The sequence below is a fragment of the Aristolochia californica genome, unplaced genomic scaffold (genome assembly GCF_029961685.1).
Source record: "Aristolochia californica isolate CCGP_79_NKW_82.1479 unplaced genomic scaffold, dmAriCali1.0.hap1 SCAF_1, whole genome shotgun sequence".
In the NCBI taxonomy this organism is placed as follows: domain Eukaryota; kingdom Viridiplantae; phylum Streptophyta; class Magnoliopsida; order Piperales; family Aristolochiaceae; genus Aristolochia; species Aristolochia californica.
The window spans coordinates 52,363,476-52,387,013 of NW_027181770.1; the positions used below are offsets into that span (position 1 = coordinate 52,363,476).

Genomic DNA, 23,538 nt, shown 5'->3' on the forward strand with positions numbered 1-23,538 from the left:
AATACCGGCCAAGAGGAATTAGCAACTAGAGATAATAGGATGCATACCGAGTTTAATTTAGCCACTAGGAAAGAAGTTGCCTCATAATCCACTCCATTACACCGAGTGTATCCCTTGGCAACGAGTCAGGCTTTGAGGTGAGCAACATAACCATCTGGATTATGTTTAATAGTAAAAACTCATTTGCAGCCCATGGGTTTCTTGCTGGGAGGAAGAGGAACAAGGGCCCGAGTTTGATTCTTATATAAGGCATGCATTTCTTCTTCCATGGCAGCCTTCTATATTGGATGTCTCAAAGCCTCTTGATAGAACTGTGGGACAAAGATGGAAGAAATAGATGCAAGAAACTGATAGCATGAAGAAGACAATTGATGGTGAGAAACAAAGTTTGAAATAGGATGAGAAGTTGAAGGCCTAGTGTAAGTCTGAGGCTCCTTTCGGAGGTCTATGGGCCGAGTATCAAATTGTGGGCCAAATACAACAGGGGAATATGGACTTACCTTAGATGGATCCATAAAGTCCACTAGTGTGGTGTTGGCCGAGTTTTCAGGGGGCTGAAATAGATCTACATCAAGGGGCACAACTGACTTCAGAGATGGTGGCATTGATGAAAGACCTGGGGGTGCATCTTTTGAGGAATAAAAGGGTGTATCCTAAAAAAAGGTGACATCCCTCGAGACAATTATCCTCCGAAGAGAGGGATTATAACAAACATAGTATTTTTTGGTACGAGAGTAACCAAAAAAATAAAATAAATACACAAGTGATTTCGGCTCAAGTTTACTCTTTTGAGGAGATGTGATATGAACAAAGGATGTGCAACCAAAAATTTTAAAGGAAGGGAAAAGAAGTCTTCATTTAGAAATAATAATGACTTTGGGGATTTATGGCTAAGAAATGACGAAGGTAGCCTATTAATAAGATAGCAAGCTGTAAGAATGGCATGTGGCCAATAAAAGTAGGGTACCTTCATAGAGTAGAGGAGGCCACGAGCTACTTCAAGGAGGTATCGGTTTTTGCTTTTAGCTACACCATTTTATTGAGGGGTGTAGGCACATGATGTTTGATAAATAATGCAATTATTGCCATCAAAGGATTGAAAATCACTAGTTAGATACGCTTTAGCATTATCTGATCGAAACACGTATTTTTTTTCCAAACTGAGTAGGCACCATAGCATGAAAAGATTTAATATGGAGAAAATTTCATATTGCTCTTTAGAAAGAAAGGTGACAAAATACTAGAGATATGTTCGAGACACTTAAGGGTTCCCATACATCGGAAAGAATTAATGAAAAATAGGCAACACATTTAAGTTCAGTTCGAGGAGAATATGATGTCCTCTTGTGTTTGCTTAACTGACAGGCTCCACAATTGAAATTTTTTAAAGCTTTTAAGGATGAAAATAAGTGCTTAAGTGATGCGGTGGATGGATGACCAAGTTGGTCGTGCCATAACATTGCCTCTGTTTGAGAAGTGGCAATCGCAATGACTAGAGGTAGGTTCAAGTAATATAGACCCCCTTGTTCATGGCCACCACCAATCACTTGCTTCGTTGTTTGATTCTAGAAGACACAAGATGAAGGTGAGAAGGTGATGGAGCAATTAAAATGTTTGGTTAACTGGCTAACAAATAACATATTTAAAGGAAATTAAGGGACAAATAAAACGTCAGTAAGTGGAAGAGATGGTGTAACGAGGATCCCTTCCCAAGAACTTTGATTTGGGATCTGTCGGCAATGGTAACAAATTTACTTGGTAGACATGGAGATAGAGAATGTGACAAATTTTTATTACCTATAAGATGCTTGGAGGCCCCTGAGTCGATAATCTAGGATGAAGAGGAGAAAGTGGTTGAAAGCATACCTGAAGTAGTGGTGGCAGCAACAGTAGTTGAAGGTGTTGGAAAAGATGGATGAGATACCATCAGAGTTTTCATCTTTTAGAAGAGATCATAATCATCATCTCTGAGAGTCTGCTTTCCTCGTTGTGACTTGGATTAGGCAACATTCTTCTCATTCTAAACCAAGGCTTGGTTGGTAGTGACCTAGTCTGGTTTACCATCAGAGTTTTCATCTTTTAGAAGAGATCATAATCATCATCTCTGAGAGTCTGCTTCCCTCGTTGTGACTTGGATTAGGCAACATTCTTCTCATTCTAAACCAAGGCTTGGTTGGTAGTGACCTAGTCTGGTTTGCCATGAAGCTTTCAATAGGTATCCACGAGATGGTTTAGTCCACCACAGTGAGTGCATACCCGATTGTCTAATCTTGAAGGACCAGAGCCGTTCCTCCCACCTCTTGCTCGACCTCTGTAATTTCTACCACGCCCTCGGGTGGTAGAAAATGCACCCCTTTTTCCTGAATACATAGCGGATGATACTTCAATATGAGAGGTGGAGGAAGAATCTGGTATTCGAAGCAAAATTGCATTGATTTCATCGAACGATGGAAGTGCGGAGGAGCTAAGTAGTTGGATTTTGGCCACTTCAAGATATGGCTTAATATTGGACAATAAGATAGCAGCTGCTAAGGCCTCCCTTTGTTTTTCTTGAACAAATATATTGGTTGATAGGGGTGGAGCAAGTTTCCACTCCTGAATCAGCCCTCTAAATCTTGCCAAGAACTCATGCAGGTTCTCTCCTTGTTTAGTAGTGAACTTATTCTGAAACACATCATATAGTTTCTGTAAACTTTCAGTGTGAGAATACAACTTGAAGCAAGTATTCCATATCTACCTTGCACTCTCAAGGTGGACAACATTGTTTGCCACATGTTCCTCCATGCTGTTAATGAAACAACTAATGACAAGTGTGTCATTCTTAAGCCATTTGACATAGGAATGATCGTCTTCATCATTGGGTGGAGATGGTTTAGACAAATGTCCTAAGAGATCTCTAGTGATAAAGAATCTCTTAACTGATTGAGCCCAACTTAAGTAATTTGATAACCCTCTGAAGGGTATTGTGGTAATCTTTAGCAAATCACTTTTTACCATTCATATTCACATAATCTTCACCCATCACTAGTAAATATTCAAGACACTTGTTTTATCAACTTGAACCAAAGCAACCACTCAAACAATTGACCCAACCAAAAAGAGAAAGAGGAAGCAATCTAAATCGAGTCAATCCCCTAATCAAACCAAACCAAGCCTTGATTATGCACGTAATATCTGAGATCATGCTAATCTTCATCATGTAAAATTGATTCCAATCTTTCTCAATTAATAAAGAATTATACCAGCAAGTCAAAACTCAAGAGATGTTGGACAACTTAGAAGATCTTATTAAAGAAGGAAATTTTCCTTCTATGTCACCTATGCCAACTAGCAAGATAATACCACAATCTTTGACTTGCTTTTTTCCCTAAATGATTTAAGAACAAAATTCCAGCGAATAATCCAATATAGGAAATCTTAAAATAGATCAATCACAGCAATATTTGATCAGATCCTTAGTCTGAAATTGATTCACCGACTGGGATTTAACTGTTTCAATACCTGCTTTGTCAATCCCAGGCAGAATGATATCATCTTCATATACCTATAATATAATAATTCCAAATGATCATTTCAGAATAAATAATGAGTGATCACAATGGCTTCTACGAAATCCCATGGATATAACCACTTGGCTAAAATTTTCAAACCAACCTCGTGGACTCTGTTTTAAGCCATAAAGAGTCTTCTTTAGTCGACATACCTTATGTGTCTCCCCCTGAGCAACATACCCTGGAGGTTGCTCCATATAGACTTCTTCCTCAAGGTCACCATATAAGAAGGCATTTTTAATATCTAGCTAGAATAGAGACCAACTATGATGGACTGCAACAGAAGTAAGTATACGAACGGAGGACATGCAAACAACTGGAGAAAAAGTCCCAAAAAATCCACCCCAAATGTTTGTGTATACCCTTTTGCAACAAGACGAGCCTTATACCGTTCAACCGATCCATCTGAGTTATATTTAATAGTATAGACCCATCGACATCCAACTACAGCAACACCTGGAGGTAAGTCACATAAGTCAAGTCCTTCTATCTGTTAATGCTTCCATCTCAACATCCATGGCATTCTTTCAATGAGGTTACAATAAGGCTTCCCGCATTGAAGAAGGAATAGTGCTAGTGGAGATGGACAAAGCAAACTTACTATAGTTATCAGACACGGAATTGAAGGAGACAAAATGAGCTAAAGGATGGCAGGTACCTTTACGAACACCTTTCTGAACGGCAATAGGAAGATGCAGATCACTTACCTCAGGATCAGGAGACAATGAAGAGTCATGGTTGGATGTGAGGAGGGAGTCTAGATCAGAATGAGAAGGTTGTTGTCGGCACTGGTATACCTGCAATGGTTTTTCAGTAGGAGCATCTAATGAAGCTAGAGCACATTCATCAACTGGAAGAGGAATAACCGGAGTAGGTATAGATGGTTCAGGTGGAACCGATTCAGATGTAGAAGATTCAATAGAAGGAAACATCCTCACAAAAGTAACATCAGCAAAAACAAATGTTTTTCTCATAGATAGACAATAACATTTGTAGCCTTTCTGTGTTCGAGAATACCCCAGAAAGACACTTGATAGTCCATGGAGACAACTTATCCTTTGACTGATAAAAAAACATGTGCAAAACATACACACCCAAAGACCCGAGGTGTCACTGAGTAGGTAAAACAATCTGAATAAGGATCTTGCCATCAAGAAAAGAAGACGACATTCTATTTATCAGAAAGTAGACAATAAGAACAGCATCACTCCAGTAAGTCTTAGGTACATTCATGTGAATCAGCATAGTATGAGCTACCTCAAGTTAATGACGATTCTTGCGTGTTGCAACTCCATTTTGTTGTGGAGTAAACACAGAGAAGTCTGATGAATGGTTCCTTGTGACTGACAGAAAGAGCCAAATTTACAATTCATAAACTCAAGACCATTGTCTGTACAAAATATATGGATACAAGTTGCAAATTGATTCTTTATTTCATTAAAAAATAGCTGAAAGACATAAAAAACTTCAGAATTTTTTCTCATGAGAAAAATCCAAGTACATCTATTGAAATTGTCAATAAAGGAAATAAAATACAGAAGACTAAACTAACTAGTCACAGGACAAGGACCACAGACATCTGAGTGGACAAGCTCAAAAGGTTTACTAGTTTTATGAGATGAAACAAAAAATGAACTTTGGTGATGCTTGCCCAGTTGACATGACTCGCATTGGAAAGTAATACTAGAAGGAAGATCTAGAACTACTTGAATCAGTTTCGCTGGGGATGGATGACCAAGTCTGAGATGCCACTGAAGAGGTGAATCAGCTATGTGTAGGCATGTAAAGTATTGTCTGAATTGTGGTTGTCTAGATAGTATAGTCTCCCTCTCTCACAAGCGAAACCAATCATCTTCCTCCTCGCAAGATCCTGAAACACACAATGAGTAGGGTAAAATGTGAGAGAACAATTCATAGACTTAACCACTTGACTGACAAACAACAGATTTAAATGAAAATTTGGAACTAATAGTGCAGATTGATGTGAAAGAAAAGTGCAGGGGTAACATTTCCCATTGCTTGTACTGGTGAAACTGACCCATCATTAAGAATAAATGCTTAATGTAAACAGACTCTTTTAAATCAGAAAATAGTGAGGACATACCTGACATGTATTTTATAGCACCGGAGTCAAAAACCTGAGGGTGCAAACATACCAGTACTAGGAGTCGTGTGTGCTAAGGATTCAGAGGGAATAGAAAGTTGTGCCATACGCTGGGAAATTTGTTGCTGCTGCTGTGAGATCTGTTGTTGTTGTTGGATCAGCTTTTGTAATTCATCTGGAGTGCCAAGTGGGATTGTAGTTTTAGACCCTGGTGTTGTACCTTCATGTGTACTTGCATTTGCCCACACAGGCTTCCCAAAATTTTCCCAACATCTATCTGAGTAATGATTGGTGCGTCCATAGTGAACAGACTTGCGCTCAAATTTACCATCTCCTCGGCCTCATCCTCTGCTAGAATTATTTCTACATCTGCCTCTACCAGCCCTTGTACGTCCATTGGACGTGTCAATAGAATTAGATGTTGTAGCCGATGTATTAAGGGCAGTAACTTCACCCGTTTTAGTATCTTTTCCAACACTAGGCACAACAATCTTTTCAGCTCTCTGTACCCTATTAAATGTAGTAAAAAGGTTAGGTATTTTGTCTGAGGCCAAAATTTGTGCCTTTATGCTATCAAATTCAGCACCCAATCCATCTAGAAATTTAGCCACAAGGAGTTGACCCTGCTGTTTTTGAAGTTCCCTTTCATCCGTAGTAAAAGGATGAAAGACATTAATTTCCTTCCAGATATTCAAAAAAGAACTATAGTAGTCTGTCACAGTTCTGTAACCCATTTTCAAGCCAAAACATTCTGTATATAATTCATAAACCTTGGAAAGATCACTCTCTTGTCCATAAAGTCCATAAAGATTGCTCTCTGGAAAGGACAGCCACATAGCCTTGGTAGTTTCAAAATTCATAACTTGGCTCCTGATATTAGATTCCATGTTGTTGACAAGCCAAGTCATCACTTGACTGTCTTCAGCCTCCCAATCATCATCCTGAGGAACAAGAGGGTCATATCTAATAAATTTCAACTTTTTCTGCCTTTCAAGTACATTCTAATAGATCTGGACCAAGTAAGGTAGTTATCGTCATTCAACCAATCAGAGGTAATATGATAATATCTTTACCATCAGGATTATATGACCCCTTTTCTGAAGTGTAGACATCACAAGAGTCAGCCATATCACATATAGAAGATCAAATAATCCCTTCAAAAAATTCCAAATCTACCTGTTCAAGTGGGCTCCACCACGTAAAAAAACAATCAGGACAGTTATAAGATGTGCTCAGATCAAACAGTCCAGAAAATCCAACAAGGGGATTAAATTCAGAAGAAAGTGCACTGGAACCTGCACTAGGGCTGATGTCAGCAAGTGCGTAGGTGATGTCAGCAGTTACAGTTCTGGAATTTTGGCGGACACCTCCAGATCAGCATAAAAAAGAGCCTCTTTTGGCACTTTAGAACAACAAAATATGTTCTTTTTTTTTTTGTTTTTTTTTGAAATGATGCTGAATTGTTTTAAATCAAAAGCTCAAACGAGCAAGATTACAAGGGAGCAAGCCTTCCCAAACAATGAGAGATTGTTGGGAGGTTCCGAATTTAGCCAATTTATCAGCCAAGGAATTGGCTGATCTAGGAATGAGATTCCAATTACAATGAATTGAAGACACAATGTCAGTAATACAATCAGTGATAGGCCAATGGCGCCAAGGGGGGAGGGGGGGGGGGGGGTTAACTTTCTTTACAGCACCGGCTGATGACAACTTTGGTCTCTCCTTCAATAAGCAGCTTACCATGATGATGGTCCTTGACGATTTGAAGGCCAAAAAGAAGAGCATTCACTTCAGCAGTGTTTGAGTCGGCAATGCCCACCGGCCCAGTGTAGGAGAGAATAGAAACTCCATAGTTGTCTCTGAAAACACCACCTGCTCCTACTGGCCCAGGATAGGCTAAAGCACTGCCATCAAAATTGAGTTTGATTCAGTCGCTTGGGAGAGGATCCCAGGTAGCCATAACCGGAGTTCTATGAGGGCCCGCCATATAAGCGATCAAGCTCCAATTTTCATGAAGGGAAACACCCGATAGAAAGGCAGATTCCTTTCTTGTATACAACCAGCTGGAGATAGGCCTAATAAGATCAGAATATTTTCTTAGAATAGTAGGACTAGTAACTCTAGGGTTAAGGCAGAGAAAAAAGGAGAAAATTTTGGATTTTTATTAACCACTAACCAAAAAACCGGAAAACAATCTTCCTTTTATATAGATTTCTGCTTCAAACAAAAGAAAAAACTCACAAAGATGCTTCCTAAATGCGAGCTACTGCTTTGATACCATGTAAAAAGTAAGAAGAAGAAAGGTTGAAGAGAGAAAATGAGAAGGAGAGAGCTTGGAGAAGAGAAATTGAGAAAATAAAACTGAAAATTCATGGTTGGACTTCCTCCAACTTCTATTTATAGATTTAGGGTTGAGTAGTTGAGGTCAATTTACAACATTGCCCCTACTTTAAGTGAAAACCCTTATTCTCTATATCTCCTATTTTACGTGTCCCCTTTACATGAAATTTGGTCCGTAGACATAGTTTGACATGTAGAATAAGATAACATTAAAAAATATAAATAATGAAAAGGTAAAATAACCAAAATATCCCTGTTCTTGTTTTTCAACACTCATGTTGAGTTCTTCCCCATTCTTCCTCATGCGTTTTTCTTCCTCTCCCTTTCTCTCACCACGTGGCAACTCCTTTCCTTCTACCTGACTACCTTCTTTAATCCATCTCACTATTAGATTCTTCACTAACATAGAACTAACAATCTTAGAATTATCATGTTATCAAAGCAGTGAATTTAAGAAACCTGAATGTGGTCAGTCTATCCATTTCTTATTCTTCTCCAGCACAATGGAATTCTCTTCAAGCAGGTCAGGTGCTATCTTTGTGGCATGTGAGTGAAGCTTGCGTCTAATGATGTTTGTGCTACAACGCTAAGGATTTTAGTTAGAGGGTCTGACTCACAAGTACCAGAGGTAGAGAACCTGGCTCTGCTTTCTCAAGGTAGAGTGGTTGACATGGCTCTTGAGGCTGCAGTGGTTGTGTTGATGGTCCAAATCAGTTGAGGGTCTGAACAAATTATATGACTTTTGGGGCGGAACTAATCACATAGTCAATGAATGTTGGAAGTTACATGGCAAGCAAAACTAGACAAAGGCAAATCAATCAGTGATAGGTGCAGACAGATAAGAAGCAGGTCCTATTCTGCACACACCCCAAAGGAAGCCTATGTTTACTAGTAAAGATTATGAGACCCTTAGGGAACTTAGAGAGTAAGTTAGTCTCACCTTCACCTTCTACCACTCTTGCTGCTTCAGGTATGTATTTTCTTCTTTCATGTTTTGCTTCTCCTCAAAGCCATGAATATGGTGATCTGTATTATCTTTGTTCTATTGAGAGATTAAGAAGTAGGGAGAGAGAGAAAGAAGACAGAAAAGAGAAGAGAGCTGAGAGAAGGTACGGTAGCATGCATGCACTCATATGAAGCTTACTCTGATGCTAATTAAGCAGGCTCCAAAATTGACAAGAAATCAGCCACTGGATACTATATTTTTCGGAGGAAATTTAGTCAGCTGGAAAAGTAAAAAAACAGAATGTTGTTGCTCGGTCCAGTGTAGAAGTAGAATATAGAGGAATGGCCCAAACTGTCAGTGAGCTAATGTGGTTAAAATCTGTTGTTCAAGAGTTTGGCCTCGATCAGCAGGATCCTATAACTATGTATTGTGATAACTAGTCAGTAATCTTCATTGCAAATAATCCAATTTTTCATGAAAGAACAAAACATATAGAGGTAGATTGTCCTTCATCCGAGATGTAATAATGAGGAAAGAAGTAATTACTCCGTATGTTCAGTTTGGTGATCAACTCGACGAAATCCTAACTAAAGCACTGGGAAAGCGTGAATTCCTGAATTTTTTAGGCAAGTTGGGATTGGTCGACATATACTCTTCAGCTTGAGGGGAGTGTTGAAAAACAAGAACAGGGGCATTTTGGTCATTTTACCTTATCGTTATTTATATTTCTTGATGTAATCTTATTCTACAAGTCAAACTATGTCTACGGAGCATATTTTATGTAAACGGGACACGTAGAATAGGAGATATAGAGAATTAGGATTTCACGTAGGAGCAATGTTGTAAATTGGCCTCACCTACTCAACCCTAAATCTATAAATAGAAGCTGGAGGAAGCCAGCCATGAATTTTTAGTTTTATTTTCTCATTTTCTCTTCTCCAAGCTCTCTCCTTCTCATTCTCTCTCTTCTACCTCTCTTCTTCTTACTTTTTACAATGAGTCTTCCCCCAATCTCTCTTTTTGGAATCTATTATAATATATATCCCTGTTACAAATGTGATCCACACACACACACATATATATGTTAATGAGAAGTCAGAAGAAATTATACCCTCCTTACAATAATGTAATACCAGAAAGGGTAAACAACAAAATAAATAAAGAGTATCCATTGAACAATTTTAATTATTGCAGATCAAGGTTGATTGAAAACCAAGATTCGACTTTCAGAGAGATTCTAAACCAATCCAACCAAATCAAAGCAGAAAAAAAGCTGGTCTTTTATCAGAAAATTAAGGCTTCAATGGATCTAGACACAATTTCAACACCCATGCACGAGAATCAATGAGGAAATTTTCAGCGCTTTCACGATTAGCGGAAAACCAAGAAACAAAGGAGAACCAGACACACTTCTTGTCCTTTGCTTGTTCTTCTTGTCTTCTCTTTCTTCTTCTTCCTTTTCTTTTCTTTTCTTCTTCTGCTCTTTTTCTTGCTCTGGGCATTAGCCTGAAAGCTAAGGCATCCTGCCAGGTCATGCACTTCATTTGGACAGTAATCCATGAAAATGTTTTTAACTTGCAATTAGCTATCCGAAAGAGGGCACTTCAACTATCTATGCAAGCTTTTTAACAAACACTAAGGAAACTGCCAATCATCTTTTTCTTAACTGCCCTCTCCCCTTTCAAGTTTGGGCACCTATCGTAAAAGAGTTGAGCAAACAAGTATTCCAGCCCCTTTAGCCAACTTCTTCTCTCAGTGCATTAGCAGCCCCTTCTCCAAAGTGGGCAGCTTTCTCTGGAAGTTTTCTTTGGTAACGGTAGTCAATAGTTCAATAGTGAAAGAAGAAAAATTGGGGTAGTCATTGAAACTATGATTCAGTGTTTTCTTTCATGGGTGCATCATTCAGCACTGTTCCTCACATTCCTAGTACAGTCATCCAAAAAAGCTGGCAAAAGTGTGTAAATTGCATAGAACACCTTCCGCCTTCTTCTGAATTCCCCTTGATCGCAGTTGGATGAAATTGAACTTCAATGGCATTTCTATTGGGATCCCTGGTCCAGTGGCCCTGTAATGCTTTGTTGATGATCGTGAATTAGTATTTCTATTTGGTTATCTCTGGTACAGCTGGTTTTCGCAATGCTGTCCATGAAAAAATATCAGCTCTCTTCACTGGAATCAGACTCTACTACCAGCGCTTTTCCTCTTCAATGATCACTGAGGGAGACTCCATTTTTATTGGATGGCTTGCTCCCCCATGGAAGCTCCACCATTTTTATGATGATATCCTCTGCATTAGCTCTTCGTTATATGTCAAGTGGCATCACATTCTTAGATCTGCCGACCGTATTTCAGATAGTCTGACCAAAGAAGGTGTTTCTAGGAGTCATGTAATAGTCAGGAATTGTTATCCCCTTCCACCTCGAGGCTTGGGATCTTCCTCCCTCTCTCTCTCTCTCTCTCTCTCTCTCTCTATTTGTATTTTTCTCATTCTTTTGCAATAAAATTCATCATTCACTTGTTCAAAACAAAACAAAAAAATGGAAACAGAGTAGAAATAAGAAACAACCAGAAAAATAGGAGAACTTGGAAACCCTCCATATCTTCTTTTCCTCATCTTCTTTTTCTTTTTGTTCCTCTTTTCCTTTTCTTTCTCCTTCTCAAGATCAACACTATGATACCTTGATAACATGGAAAAATCAGTGGAAATAGGAACCTGAGAAAAAGACTAGAAAAAGGATGGTTGAAGAGAATAAAATTCTGGTTGAGAAACAAATTTAGACTCGAACAATGTGATTGCCCTCTTATTCAATATAATATATATTCTAAAAGACTGCAATTGCTTGTTTGCCGTTTGGCTTAGTAAAAAAAAGACTCCGCTCTTCATGAAATATCTAATACTTCAAAAAATGAAAAGGAATGAGATTTAAATTAGATTGTGCTTATGTCAGACTCCATTTTGTATAGTCCCTAATGGTTCACCTTTATTATTTCTCCTCATTAATGCTCCTATTTTTTCAGTAAGCAAGTGTTTTTTTTTTTTGGGTTGTAGATGTCTTATTGATTTTTTTCTGAAAAGTAGGTTAATGTTATGATCTGTTTTGGTAGGCAATATGCTTTGTGCGTAAGTGATTTTTTCAAAGTCAATGTTGCTGTCCTCATGCAACCTATTAACTTTATTCTAAAGCACGGACTGTTTCTATTTTCTCCTGGTGGATTGAATTTCGATTATTAAATAATTGCGGATCTGCATTTCTTATTGCAAGTGAATGTGGATTATTATTCATGTGTTTGTTGGCCTTCCTGTTACAGGAACATTGTCTTCTGCTTCTGTGCAGCAGTACCCCCGGCCATTTTCACAGCCTCTTGTGTCTCAAACTGCTCAAATGCCCCCAAGGGTACCAGGGTCAGCCCCACCATTCCAAGTTCGGCCCACATCTGCACTTTTCTCAGGCAATCCAGTGTCAACCCAATACCCTTCTGTAGTCCCTCATGCATTTCCGCAAGGTAGTGCAGAAGTACGGGCCCCACCTCCACACCTCCATCCACATAGGTCTGCCACCTTTCCTTCTCCAATACAGGGTCACTTGCCTTTGTCAAGTGTGATACCAAATCAACAATCCTCTGCTAATGTACCTCCCACGTCGGCCTGTTCTTCTCAATCACCTACCTCTTATCCGTCATCAGGACCTGCTGTGATGCATTTAGCTGACAACCCAGTGATGTTTCAACCTAACTGTAATTCTGCCCTTGAGCTTCTCAAGGATATTGACAGCCGCATCAGATTGAACCTCGTCTTCCCACCACCGCTTGCACCAAATGCTGGTGCTACTTTGGATGCACCTGAGCTATCACAAGATCGAAGGTCCTCTCCTGCAGTAGCTGATGCTAATGATGCTACTGCAGCAGGCAATCTCGTCTGCTTATCTGATGACGACTGACCTGATCAGGTAACACTTGAGCTTGTGGCTGTAAAAAATTATGATGCATATATGTTTGTTTTGTTCTGCTTTCTGTTTCTTATTTTCAGGCTGGGCTATTTACCTATGAAAAATTGGTTCGCGGGGAATCTCTGCTTTGTTCTAAATTTACTTCTCTCATTTGCCAGTTGTACAGCGAATTACATCCCCTTTTTATGGTGATGGGGATATTCAAAATTTAAAAATGAAAAGTGATAGGATTTGCTGCGAAGGAATGGAATTGAGCTGAAAAATAGTGCAGAAAAAAGTGAGCAGCAAGCTGTGTGGTCTTGCTCTCCAGATTGAAATCACTTCCGTTATAATGTATGGTCAAAATGCTCGCGCCACGAATAAATATTAAACATTCGAAACTTGTAAACATGTCCTGAATCACACCGTACTTGGAATAAATGTTAGCAGTTAGGGACATTATCCTTGTCTATGCGCAATAGTATGTTGTTATGACTAAAGCATAGTCACTAGAATAGGAAATGGGAAATGAAACAAAACACGGAAATACGATGGAAAACGAGTTACATTGATAAATTGATTTGCCACTTTACCTCTCAATTATTTATACTAGCTTCAATCATCATGGTAAATTGGGTTGTCATGGTTCATTAAATATATCACCATTATGTCCCCTACGCCTTCATTTTGGTGTTATAAAGGGATCTACAAATTGCTTGGAGCAAACCGTTTTGATCCTCACAAAAGAGTCATGCTTAAACTTCTGAGTCTGACGGTGTACATCCCTCCGCTCTTCCTGAGTCTTACTCAAAAGTTGTCCAGGTCTGATACAACTTATCCTCCAGATGTGACATACCAGAAGAAGATGATTGGGCCATCTTGAATACAAGTGGCTGAACATCAACCACAACAATTACATTGAGAAGTGTTGGAAAAAATCATCCAGGTCAAAGGTTATTATATAAATATCATGGTCATACAGAAATTACAGGTTTTGTTGATGCTGACTGGGCTAGATCCCTTGATGACAAAAAAATCCACCTCTGGTTAGTGCACAATTATTGGCGGCAATTTAGTCACTTGGAGAAGAAAAAAATAAAATGTAGCGGCTAGATTGAGTGTGGAATTGGAATATCAACCTATAGCACTTACAATAAGTAAATTGTTATGGTTAAAATCATTCTTGATTGAGCTTGGGTTCTGGATAACCAACCCTATACAGTTTTACTATGACAATCAAGCAACTATCCATATTGCGACCAATCCAGCTTTTCAAGAGAGAACCAAGTACATTGAGATAGACTATTATTTCATACAAGAAAAACTTCAACTTGGAATAATATCTATGCAATATATCCCTTCAAAAAATCAATTAGCGGACATTTTCACGAAGGCTATTGCTACAAAGTCACTTACGAATACTTGCTCCAAGCTGGAAATATTTGATATTTTCTCTCCAACTTGAGGGGGAGTGTTGAAGTAGTTTGAGTGGTATTCTATGCAATTATGAGAGTGAATGACATAAACTATAATTAGTGATTATTTTAAATATTCTTTTTATTCTTATATATTAGGGCAACCATGCTCCACCTATATAAATAAGAAAGTGAGGGGGAAGAGCTCATTCACAGTTTATCTCCTAAACTCATGCTCTTGCCTTCTCCTTCTCTTCTTCTATTCTCTTCTTCCTTCTTTCTTCTTCTTCTCAAAACTAAGTTATCCATGGATTATACCGTAGAATTCAACATGGTATCAGGGTTGGAATTCTAGAGTTTCAAGTGAAGTTTGTTGAATTTATGGAAAAGAGAAAATTTTTACTAACTTGATGTAATTTGAGTACAATGATCCTCTAATAGAGAAAATAAGTAGAATCCAACTACAATTAAAGTACCATTATCCCAGTTACACCCAAAGTTAAACACTAAAAAATAAGTCCTAGAACAATTGAATAACTGGACATAAATAGAAGACTAACATAACTAAAAAACCTTTAGTTGAGACTCTTCTATGAGACCTCCTTCCATGAGACTTATTAAACTCCATCATATTAATTCAAGCTTTGTGAGGCTTCTTACTGTGACAGTCATGAAAGACTCTTCCACACCTGTTTTTCAACATGATCAATTTATGAAAATTTAGGGGAAAAGAAACTCAATTCAGCTTTCAAGCAACAAAGGGTTCGACTAATTTTGATGAGGAGCAAAAGGCTTAAATCAATTCAACAAGTTCTCTCCTTAATCAAATAAGTTTCACATTATGAGCGATTCAATTCATATTTTTTATAGTCACAAGGTTGTTTTTACTCAAACCTAATTATCTCCCTCAAAATTCATTTTTTTCTTCATATTGAATGGCTGAAATCACCTTTTTTGTCATGCTCATGAGTTTCCTTCATTCCTTGTTTTTTAATTTAATTTTTATACCAAAAATTCCTCCCGAGGAATTATAAAATTCCTCTTGAAGCTCTCTTAAGTTTTGGTTTGTTGAAGGTGTGATTGCTCAATTAAGTTGTTAAAACCTTGAGTTAAGGCTTGAAAAATAATTTTGGAAAGTAATCACTAGTTGTAGTATGTTTTTATTGCTTTCTTACCAACACCTAGTTCATTTTTTTTTCTTTTTTAATCTCCATTGGTTATTGAGTGATTAGAATTCTGGCTTAAAATCTCAAACAACAACACAACAAAAAACTGAAAAAGGGGGTCATGCTTGTGTAGGTTGGTTTTTTGCTTGTTACTTGCTAAATTTGATTACTTGACATTACATAGTTTTACTTTCCATAGTTTAAATATTTGTTAGTTTTAATAAAGTCTTGTCCTTTTTCCTCCCAAGTTAACCTAAAGATGTTGTTTTCTAAAAAAAAAAAGTTTAATATGTAAGTCATAATGTTTGAATTATCAAATACTTCCTCTTCCTCTACATATGTTGATTTCAAAAAAAAGTGATCCATTGAGGATTATTATAATTCCACTTAAATGCTTGAGTAATTACTTGTCTTGGTCCCAATGTGTGAAACACTTTCTGATTACTAAAGACCTTATCGAGCATATAACTAAGCCACCTATGCATGTGGATTATCCCTCTTACCGTAAGTGGTTGAGGGAAGACACACTAGTTATTAACCGGTTAATTAATAGTATGGAGGAACATGTGGCAAACAATATGGTACACCTAGAGATAGCTCAAGCAATCTAAGACACATGTTTTGAGTTATATTCTACTCTTGACAATGTACAAAATATTTTTGATATTTGTTAGGAGATTCGTGTACCAACTCAACGTAGGGCATTGATCAAGCTCCACAATTTAACATATATCCCTTCAAAGAATCAATTGGCAAACATCTTCACGAAGGCTATTGCTATAAAGTCACTCATAGATATCTACTCCAAGCTGAAAATATTCGATGCTTTCTCCCTAACTTGAGGGGGAGTGTTGAAGTAGATTGAGTGGTATTCTATGTAATTATGAGAGTGAATGACATAAGTTGTAACTAATAATTAGTTTAAGTATTTTTTTTATTGTTATGTATTAAGGCATCCATGCCCAACCTATATAAATAAGAAAGAGGGGGGAGGAGCTCATTCACGTGCTCTCTTTTAACCCCTAAAGTTTCTTTCCTCAACTCGTGCTCTGACCTTCTCTTTCTCACATTCTCTTCTCCTCTTCCTTCTTTCTTCTTCTCAAACCAAGTTATCCATGGATTAATTCCTAGAATTCAACATTTTTAAAAGATAGCATATCACAAGAGAGTTTATCAATCACACCACTTAGCATTGAAGCATTAGCCACATGGCTTTAATTTGCTGCCTCAATACAACAAACTCACTCTTGAGCTTTGCAATCTCATTTTTTTTAGCATTGCATTTTTCTTTATACTTGTTTAGACTATGAATTTATTTTTCTAAAAAATTTCAACATCCTCAATATCACAAGTTCTGTTCATGAGCCAAAAAAAAAAAAACAAAGAACCAATCAAGCACTCAACTTCTAATCATAAAGAGAACTTTCGTAGGTTTTTTAGCAAGCCATTAAGATTTTCAAGACAAAAATTTAGGGAAGTTTTAAAATTTTTACAAGCCAAAAAAAAAAAAACTGATTTTGGGCAAGTAATAAGATAAAACAAAAAAAATTAGAGTTTTAAAGGTATGAATCTCTAGTTGTGTGAAGAAAACCTTATGGGAGACATGAATAAAATGAGATCTTGTTGTACAATATATGCATATAAATTAACATTGTGTTCCTTGATCGACAATTATCACCTTGACTAGTGTTTCAAACACCACAACCATTACCTCTTGTCCTATTGCCTATGTCTTGATTATTGCCTCTCTTACAACTTTAAGATTTCTGAAAGTTCAAGACGAGACCATTTTTATCGTTTTGACTACTAGATCGATTCCAATAAGGTGTTCGAGTTGACTCTAGGTAAGGTACTTGAGTCAACTCGAGGCTTTTGCACAACTTGTGTTTGCTAGATGGGTTGAGTTGACTCAATAATGCTACATAATTTAATCCATTTTGCTCTCAGGTGTCAATTCAACTCTAGGCATGGTCGACTGGACTTGATGCTGCTGCACAATTTACATTTTGCTCTGGTAGATGTAGAGTCTTTTCCAGGCAGGGTGGGTCAAGAACATAATCTCACGGGTGGAATTTGAATCAAAACTCAGCGAACTCAGAGTTAACTCTAGACTTGATGGTTGGTCTTCCTCCTTAGATCTGGTCATAAAGTTCCTATTTTCAAACCTGTACATAACCCTCTGATCCATAGAACTTCTGCAAATCATCCTCTTGATGAGGTGAATACTACTTCCGGTTAGGCCTTTAGATGATGAGGTGGAGGAAAGAGAGTCAGAAACTGAGCTCTGATGGAGGAGGGGAGTCATAGTGATCGGACATATGTTGGAATAAACTTGGAGCCAATCAAATATACAGAGGTAGTAGAGAGTGAGGCAACCATGAACATTGAGGAAGATATGTTTAAATTGATGAAAAACTTCTCTCACTGGGATCCCTTTCATGTGACCCAATCCCCGTCAACACAGTGCTTTCATTAAGAATTCCATGTTTAGATAAAAAAAAACAGAGAGGATTGGATTAGGTTTAAGGGCCAAAGAAGGATGCCATAGACCACCACCGTTTTTGTTTCTTTTACAGACTTCATACAAATAAAGACTGCAAAGAGTGACGATTCAAGAGTTTAATCCGTTCAAACCCTTTGACATGAATTCACTGCACGAAGTTACTATCCGTCTTCGTCTGTCGTTGGGTTTTTGTTGGGAACTGGATCAGCTCTTCAAGAAAGAAAATTTCATAAAGACACAGAAGTTGAAAAAGTTCATATATACATGTTGAACTTCTCCTGGCAATTACATATCAAAACAGATGTGGGAAAAAAAAAAAAAAAAAAAAACGAATTCCCTTATTCAATCTCGATACAAACCGTTTCTTTTTGGCAATTCCTACCCCTGAAATTGGAAGACACGAAACAAAGAACAAAGACAGATTGGAAGATACTAACAGATTGGCAGAGGTGCTCCGTTCCAGCCTTCTAGGCAGTCGAGGAGAGGATCGATAATCTTCAACTTAGTTATAGCTGTGAACACCTTATCAAACTCCTCTCCGGGTGATCGGATCTTCTCGCCGGTTAAAAACCCTGTCTTCAGCTCTTCCCTTACAAACCTGTACAGTGGGTAGGATCTGCACTCCTTGATCCTGTTCGGGCTTGCCGAACTTCCGTTCTCGAATTCCGCCCTCGCATTCTCGACTTCCTTGGGCAACTGGGTCGTGAGCTCTGCTTCGAACGCACTGATCTTTTGGAAAATCGAAGTGTTTGCTTCCTTCTCTTTCTCACCATTCTGTAGAGCGTGCTCGACGAGAACGCTCCGCAGTTTTTCCATCAGAGGGTAGGTGGAGCTGCAAGGGTCATCGATATAGGTGAAAACGTCTTCGCGGTCCACCACCTTCATCAGGTCCTTCTCGGAGAACCTCGACGGATGGAGCTCTCCATTGGTGCCAATCGTGAGAACCCTCTTAGCCACCTGACTCACCGTGTTCTTCACTGTGACCTTCATGTTCTCCTCCAAGTGCCTCAAATCGATTGCTTGGCAAAGAGCAACCAAATACGTTGCGGACATGATCTTCAGTATCTCTACCGCCTCGGCCGTCTTCCTTGACGAGATCAAACCCAAGGAGTTGACGTCTTGATTGTGCTGCTCAGCGCTCTGTACGTGGTTAGTGACTGGATTAGCCAGAAATTGGAGCTCTGAGCAGTAGGAAGCCATGGCAATCTCCGCCCCCTTGAATCCGTAGTCTAAGCTTGGATTCCGTCCGCCTGAAAGGTTGGACGGTAACCCATTATTGTAGAAGTCATTGACTAGCTCGGAGAATTGGGCGAACATGAGCTTGCCAATGGAACCAATAGCCAATCTCGTGTTGTCCATGGATACACCTATTGGGGTTCCTTGGAAATTGCCTCCATGAATGGCCTTGTTCCTGGACACATCAATCAAGGGGTTGTCGTTGACAGAGTTAATCTCCCGCTCGATCGATTTTGTCGAGGTTCGGATCACCTCGATCAGGGGACCCAACCACTGGGGAGAAGTACGGAGTGCATAGCGATCTTGCTTCGGCTTCTGCAGAGGGTCCATCTCGTGGATCTTCTGAGCCATTTTCATGTAGGAGCTTCCATCCAAAATGTATTCCATGATCGCCGCCGCCTCAATCTGACCGGGGTGGTGCTTCAACTTGTGGGTCAAATGGTCGGTGAACTCCGGCTTTCCAATCATCACCTCACAGAAAATCGCAGAGAAGACTTCGGAGAGCACTGCCAGAAGGTTCGCCTCGAACAACACCATGGACGCCAGGCCGGACCCCACGGCGGTTCCGTTGACGAGCGCAAGACCTTCCTTTGGTTGCAACTCGAAGAACCCATTATGAAGGCCAGCCAGCCGGAAAGCCTCAGCGGCAGCGACGTGCTTGCCATCGGCGGTAACTGCCTTGGAGTTGGGTCGGCCGGTGAGAATTCCGGCGATATATGACAAAGGGACCAGATCGCCCGAAGCCGTAATTGTGCCCCTGAGTGGCAGGCAAGGAGTAATCTGATGATTGAGAAGGCTGGCAATAGCTTCCATGATCTCGAATCGGATGCCCGAGTAGCCTTGGAGTAGTGTGTTGATTCTAACAAGCATGGCCGCCCGAGTTGCAGCAGGCGGCAATGTGAAGCCGGATTCTGGCCCCGGTCCGAATACGCCGGCATTAAGGAATCTGTAATAAAAAAAACATCATTGCAAATCGGATCATTCATCATAATTAATCCCCATCTTTATATGCAGTACAGTACTGATAACAGCTGCTTCCATCATTAATTGGGCGTTTGATTACTCAATAAATTTTCCACTTAGAACAGTTTACAATTTTGACCAAGAAGAATTTTCCAGCTGTCGGCTTGACGCCCGAGTTGACCTTTTTTGACTTATCTAATTAATCAATCTACAAGAAGGCACCCATGAATGCCCCTGCAAGCTGACAGGACTTTTTTAATCTTTCTTCAAGGAGAAGACACGAAAGTAGCTACCCAGTAGAGGAAAAACTTAATATTTGCATGGCCGTAATCACAAGTCACCGTCAGAACTCGTTTTCTTCGTGGCCTTATAGTCATTAATATACGGTAATTAAGATTTTGCTGCAAAGTTACTTCATCTTAGTCTCGGGATTTTTTACCTTACGTGGAGTGCACGTACGTAAGATCTAAGAACTAAGAACTAGAACTACGAAGAAGGTAGGTGTGACTGATCTGCATTTCAACAGTACTATTCTCAAGTTGGTGGAAAGTTGTTCTACTAAACTAATTTCCAATATTAATGCTGTCTAGGGAAGTAAAGAAGATTTAATTCATTAAAAATTTATACTTGTAATTGGAGTGATTAAGTGCCACAATCACCAAAAACCACTACTCTCCTTCCCAAGAGTTTTGTGAGCTCCAACTACAAATCACCTAACAACTGATTAAGTTTTAAGTTTTTACTAATGGTGATGACTAAATTTGGATGAAAGGGGTATTACCGTATGAGCTCCTTCTGAAGCGCTCCCCCCTGTTTGGTTCTCCTGTGTGAAGTTGCACCGAATCCGGTTGTGACTCCATAGCTGTCTGTGCCTTTGCTCATGCTGTCCATAACCCAGTCGCTGCTGGCCTTTACACCATCCCTCGACGACTCGGAGAGCTCCACCTTCACGGCGGAGTCGTAGGCCACCGCCGCCACCTGGGAGATGGTCAAGGTGGAACCTCCCAGCTTAACCAACGGGTTCCGGAACTCCTCCACCATCTGTTTAACTTGGTCGAGATGGCTTCCTTTTAGAGACTCGGCGGCCTTTCCCCAGTGCAGTGGGTCCTCTTTCAAGCACAAGCTCTCGACCCTGCCGTTGCCGTTGCCGTTGCCGTTCTCGTAGACATGGTTGATAGCTTGCGCGGTGTCCATCTCAGACGACGTACTCTGTTGAGAATTAGCTAGAGGTCGAAGAAGGTAGTGTCTACAAGAGAGAACTACGAACGGCCGGGAGATGGAGAGGCGAGAGAGGAAATGTCAGAACAAATTATGATTTAACTTCCTGGAGTTGATCTTCCGTTCTTTCGCTCCTTAAATAGAAGCCTCACCTACTCCCACAGTGCGACGGGTTAGTTGAAAGGAGCATCCCGCCGTCCGATCTTCATGTACATGAACGGCAGATCATTTGACACGTGTCTTCGTCGGCGTACACGACAGACGCATGAGGTCTAGACGCGGCGTTTTTACTCGTCAAAGGTGGGGAAGAGTTGGTGGAGGTGGGCGGCCACGTCATAGCAACAAGTTGGATAGCGTTTTACAATTTTCTCCTAGCTAATTACATGGAAAAAAAAACTGAATGCCAGAGTCAGGGGCTAAAAGCGGAATTCATAAATAACTGGGATCACCCAATCCGGACGAAAAGACATTTAAAGCCCTCTCATTTAATGTTAGGAGGTAGAACCCACCAATAAATAAAGGGCATTTGTGTCTTTTCATACAAGACAATTAGGAAGACCTTTTCCTGCTCGGCTGCCCCCCTTGCGCGTTCAGGTCTGATTCACGACATTAAAACCTTTTTTCCCTTTTTTTACTTAATAATGCCTCCCACAATTAATACAGACAAAACGTGGCTTCTTCCCTATCTCCTCATTTCGTTTTGCTGGTTTTTCGTTATCTAACTTTTCTCACCCACTGCACTCTGCATGGGGCGAAATGAATCTCTTTTATGAGTTTTCTCTGTATAGACACGGCGAAAGTCCAAACTGGAAATCCTCACCAACCCCACGATCGGTGGAGGCGTTGAAAAATGGAGTCGGCATCGGTCGTCAGTCTCTGTAGCCAAATTCTTCTCACTTTTCACGATTTCCCTCTATCGAACCGGTCAGAATTTGAAACAATGAAACTCCCCCTCTTTCCACTTTTTTGGCTACGTTCCCCGTGTGGGTTCATATAAGTTATCTGGAGAAGATGATCCAGTTCACATTACAGTTCTGGCTTTGACTGCCCTTGTTTTTGTCCAGAAAGATCGGACAAATGAATTCACATTCATTTTCTTTCTTTGGCCTTTGGCCCTTTATCGTTATGGGGAATAGTTTCTGTCCTGACACTGGATCATCTCAATTGTCAAGATATTAAGCCGTTTCTGCTTCCGGTCTCAAAAGACATTGACGCATTCAATTTGGTTCAGTGTCTTTTATTTCTTACTACTCGCCATATTCTGTTCTTAAATTACATTCAGTTGAGTACCAAAAGCCTAAATTTATCGCGCTCATGGCTTGGTTAAACCACTCCAGCCAAAATGTGGTCAACTACATTTATGAAAAGCTTGGATTATTAGGGGGATAATTGAATAATTTCTTTTGTATTTGAAAACAGATTTTAATAAGTGAGAGGTTAGTGGGTCCAAACTCGTGAATGATTTTTCAAACCCAACTCTAATAAACCTGAAAACGGAAGCCAAGATACATTACCTCTAGCCACGGCAGACAAATTCTAGGAATTGTCAAAAAAAAAAAAGTCTAGTCTATCCAAAGTGTAATTGATATATATCGAGAAAAAGGGTAACCGTCTACTAAAAAATCTTGGACCCTGATAAACTTTCTAATTAGTTCGTACAATTCAATGAGAGGGAATTTATTTTTTAAATATTTTAATATATTTCATAACATAAATAAAACTCAAATTCAACCATTTCGTATCACTTATATAAACACAAAATGATCATGAAAAATTATTTCTTCTAAATTTCCTTTGTGCATGTAAAAATATCGCCAAAATCATTTCCAATTTTTTTATTCATTTCATGCATTTAAATAAGAACAAAAATAATAACAAGAACAATATTATAATTAATAAATCCTTTGTCTCTCATGTTGTTGAAATCTTTGAATTAATTAAATTTTATTTTCTCTAACCTCATAGTATAAAATTGGATGTCTTATTGACTTGTATCAATCTCCATGGATTTGAAGATCAACCTTTGACTTTAAAAATTCAAACTTATTGACTTCCCAACAACAAAATTGGACCCCAGCTAGGTCCAATGTGATTCAACCTGTCGTTGTAGTGGGTTAACTCAGTTATAATTGTAAGGCATCTTAATTCTTGGTTGCTATTCCCATGATAC

General features: G+C 39.2%; 2 protein-coding genes across 5 annotated transcripts in view; one reads left to right on the forward strand and one right to left on the reverse strand.

Moving 5' to 3' along the window:
* LOC137950547 (helicase protein MOM1-like) overlaps positions 1-13,111 on the forward strand; it is a 76,531-nt gene extending 63,420 nt beyond the window's left edge. For all 4 annotated transcript variants that reach the window (XM_068797083.1, XM_068797093.1, XM_068797101.1 and 1 more), the window contains one exon: positions 12,251-13,111. In XM_068797083.1, coding sequence (XP_068653184.1) covers positions 12,251-12,879 — 629 coding nt within the window. In that variant the 3' untranslated portion in view covers positions 12,880-13,111. The remainder of the gene's footprint in view (positions 1-12,250) is intronic.
* A 5,084-nt stretch (positions 13,112-18,195) lies between these two features.
* LOC137950575 (phenylalanine ammonia-lyase-like) lies at positions 18,196-21,454 on the reverse strand. Its single transcript, XM_068797129.1, has 2 exons — positions 20,932-21,454; positions 18,196-20,133 (listed from the first exon to the last, which is right to left on the reverse strand). The coding sequence occupies exons 1-2, from the start codon at positions 21,342-21,344 to the stop codon at positions 18,384-18,386; spliced, it is 2,163 nt and encodes a 720-aa protein (XP_068653230.1). The 5' UTR covers positions 21,345-21,454; the 3' UTR covers positions 18,196-18,383.
* Between the last annotated feature and the right edge of the window lie 2,084 nt (positions 21,455-23,538).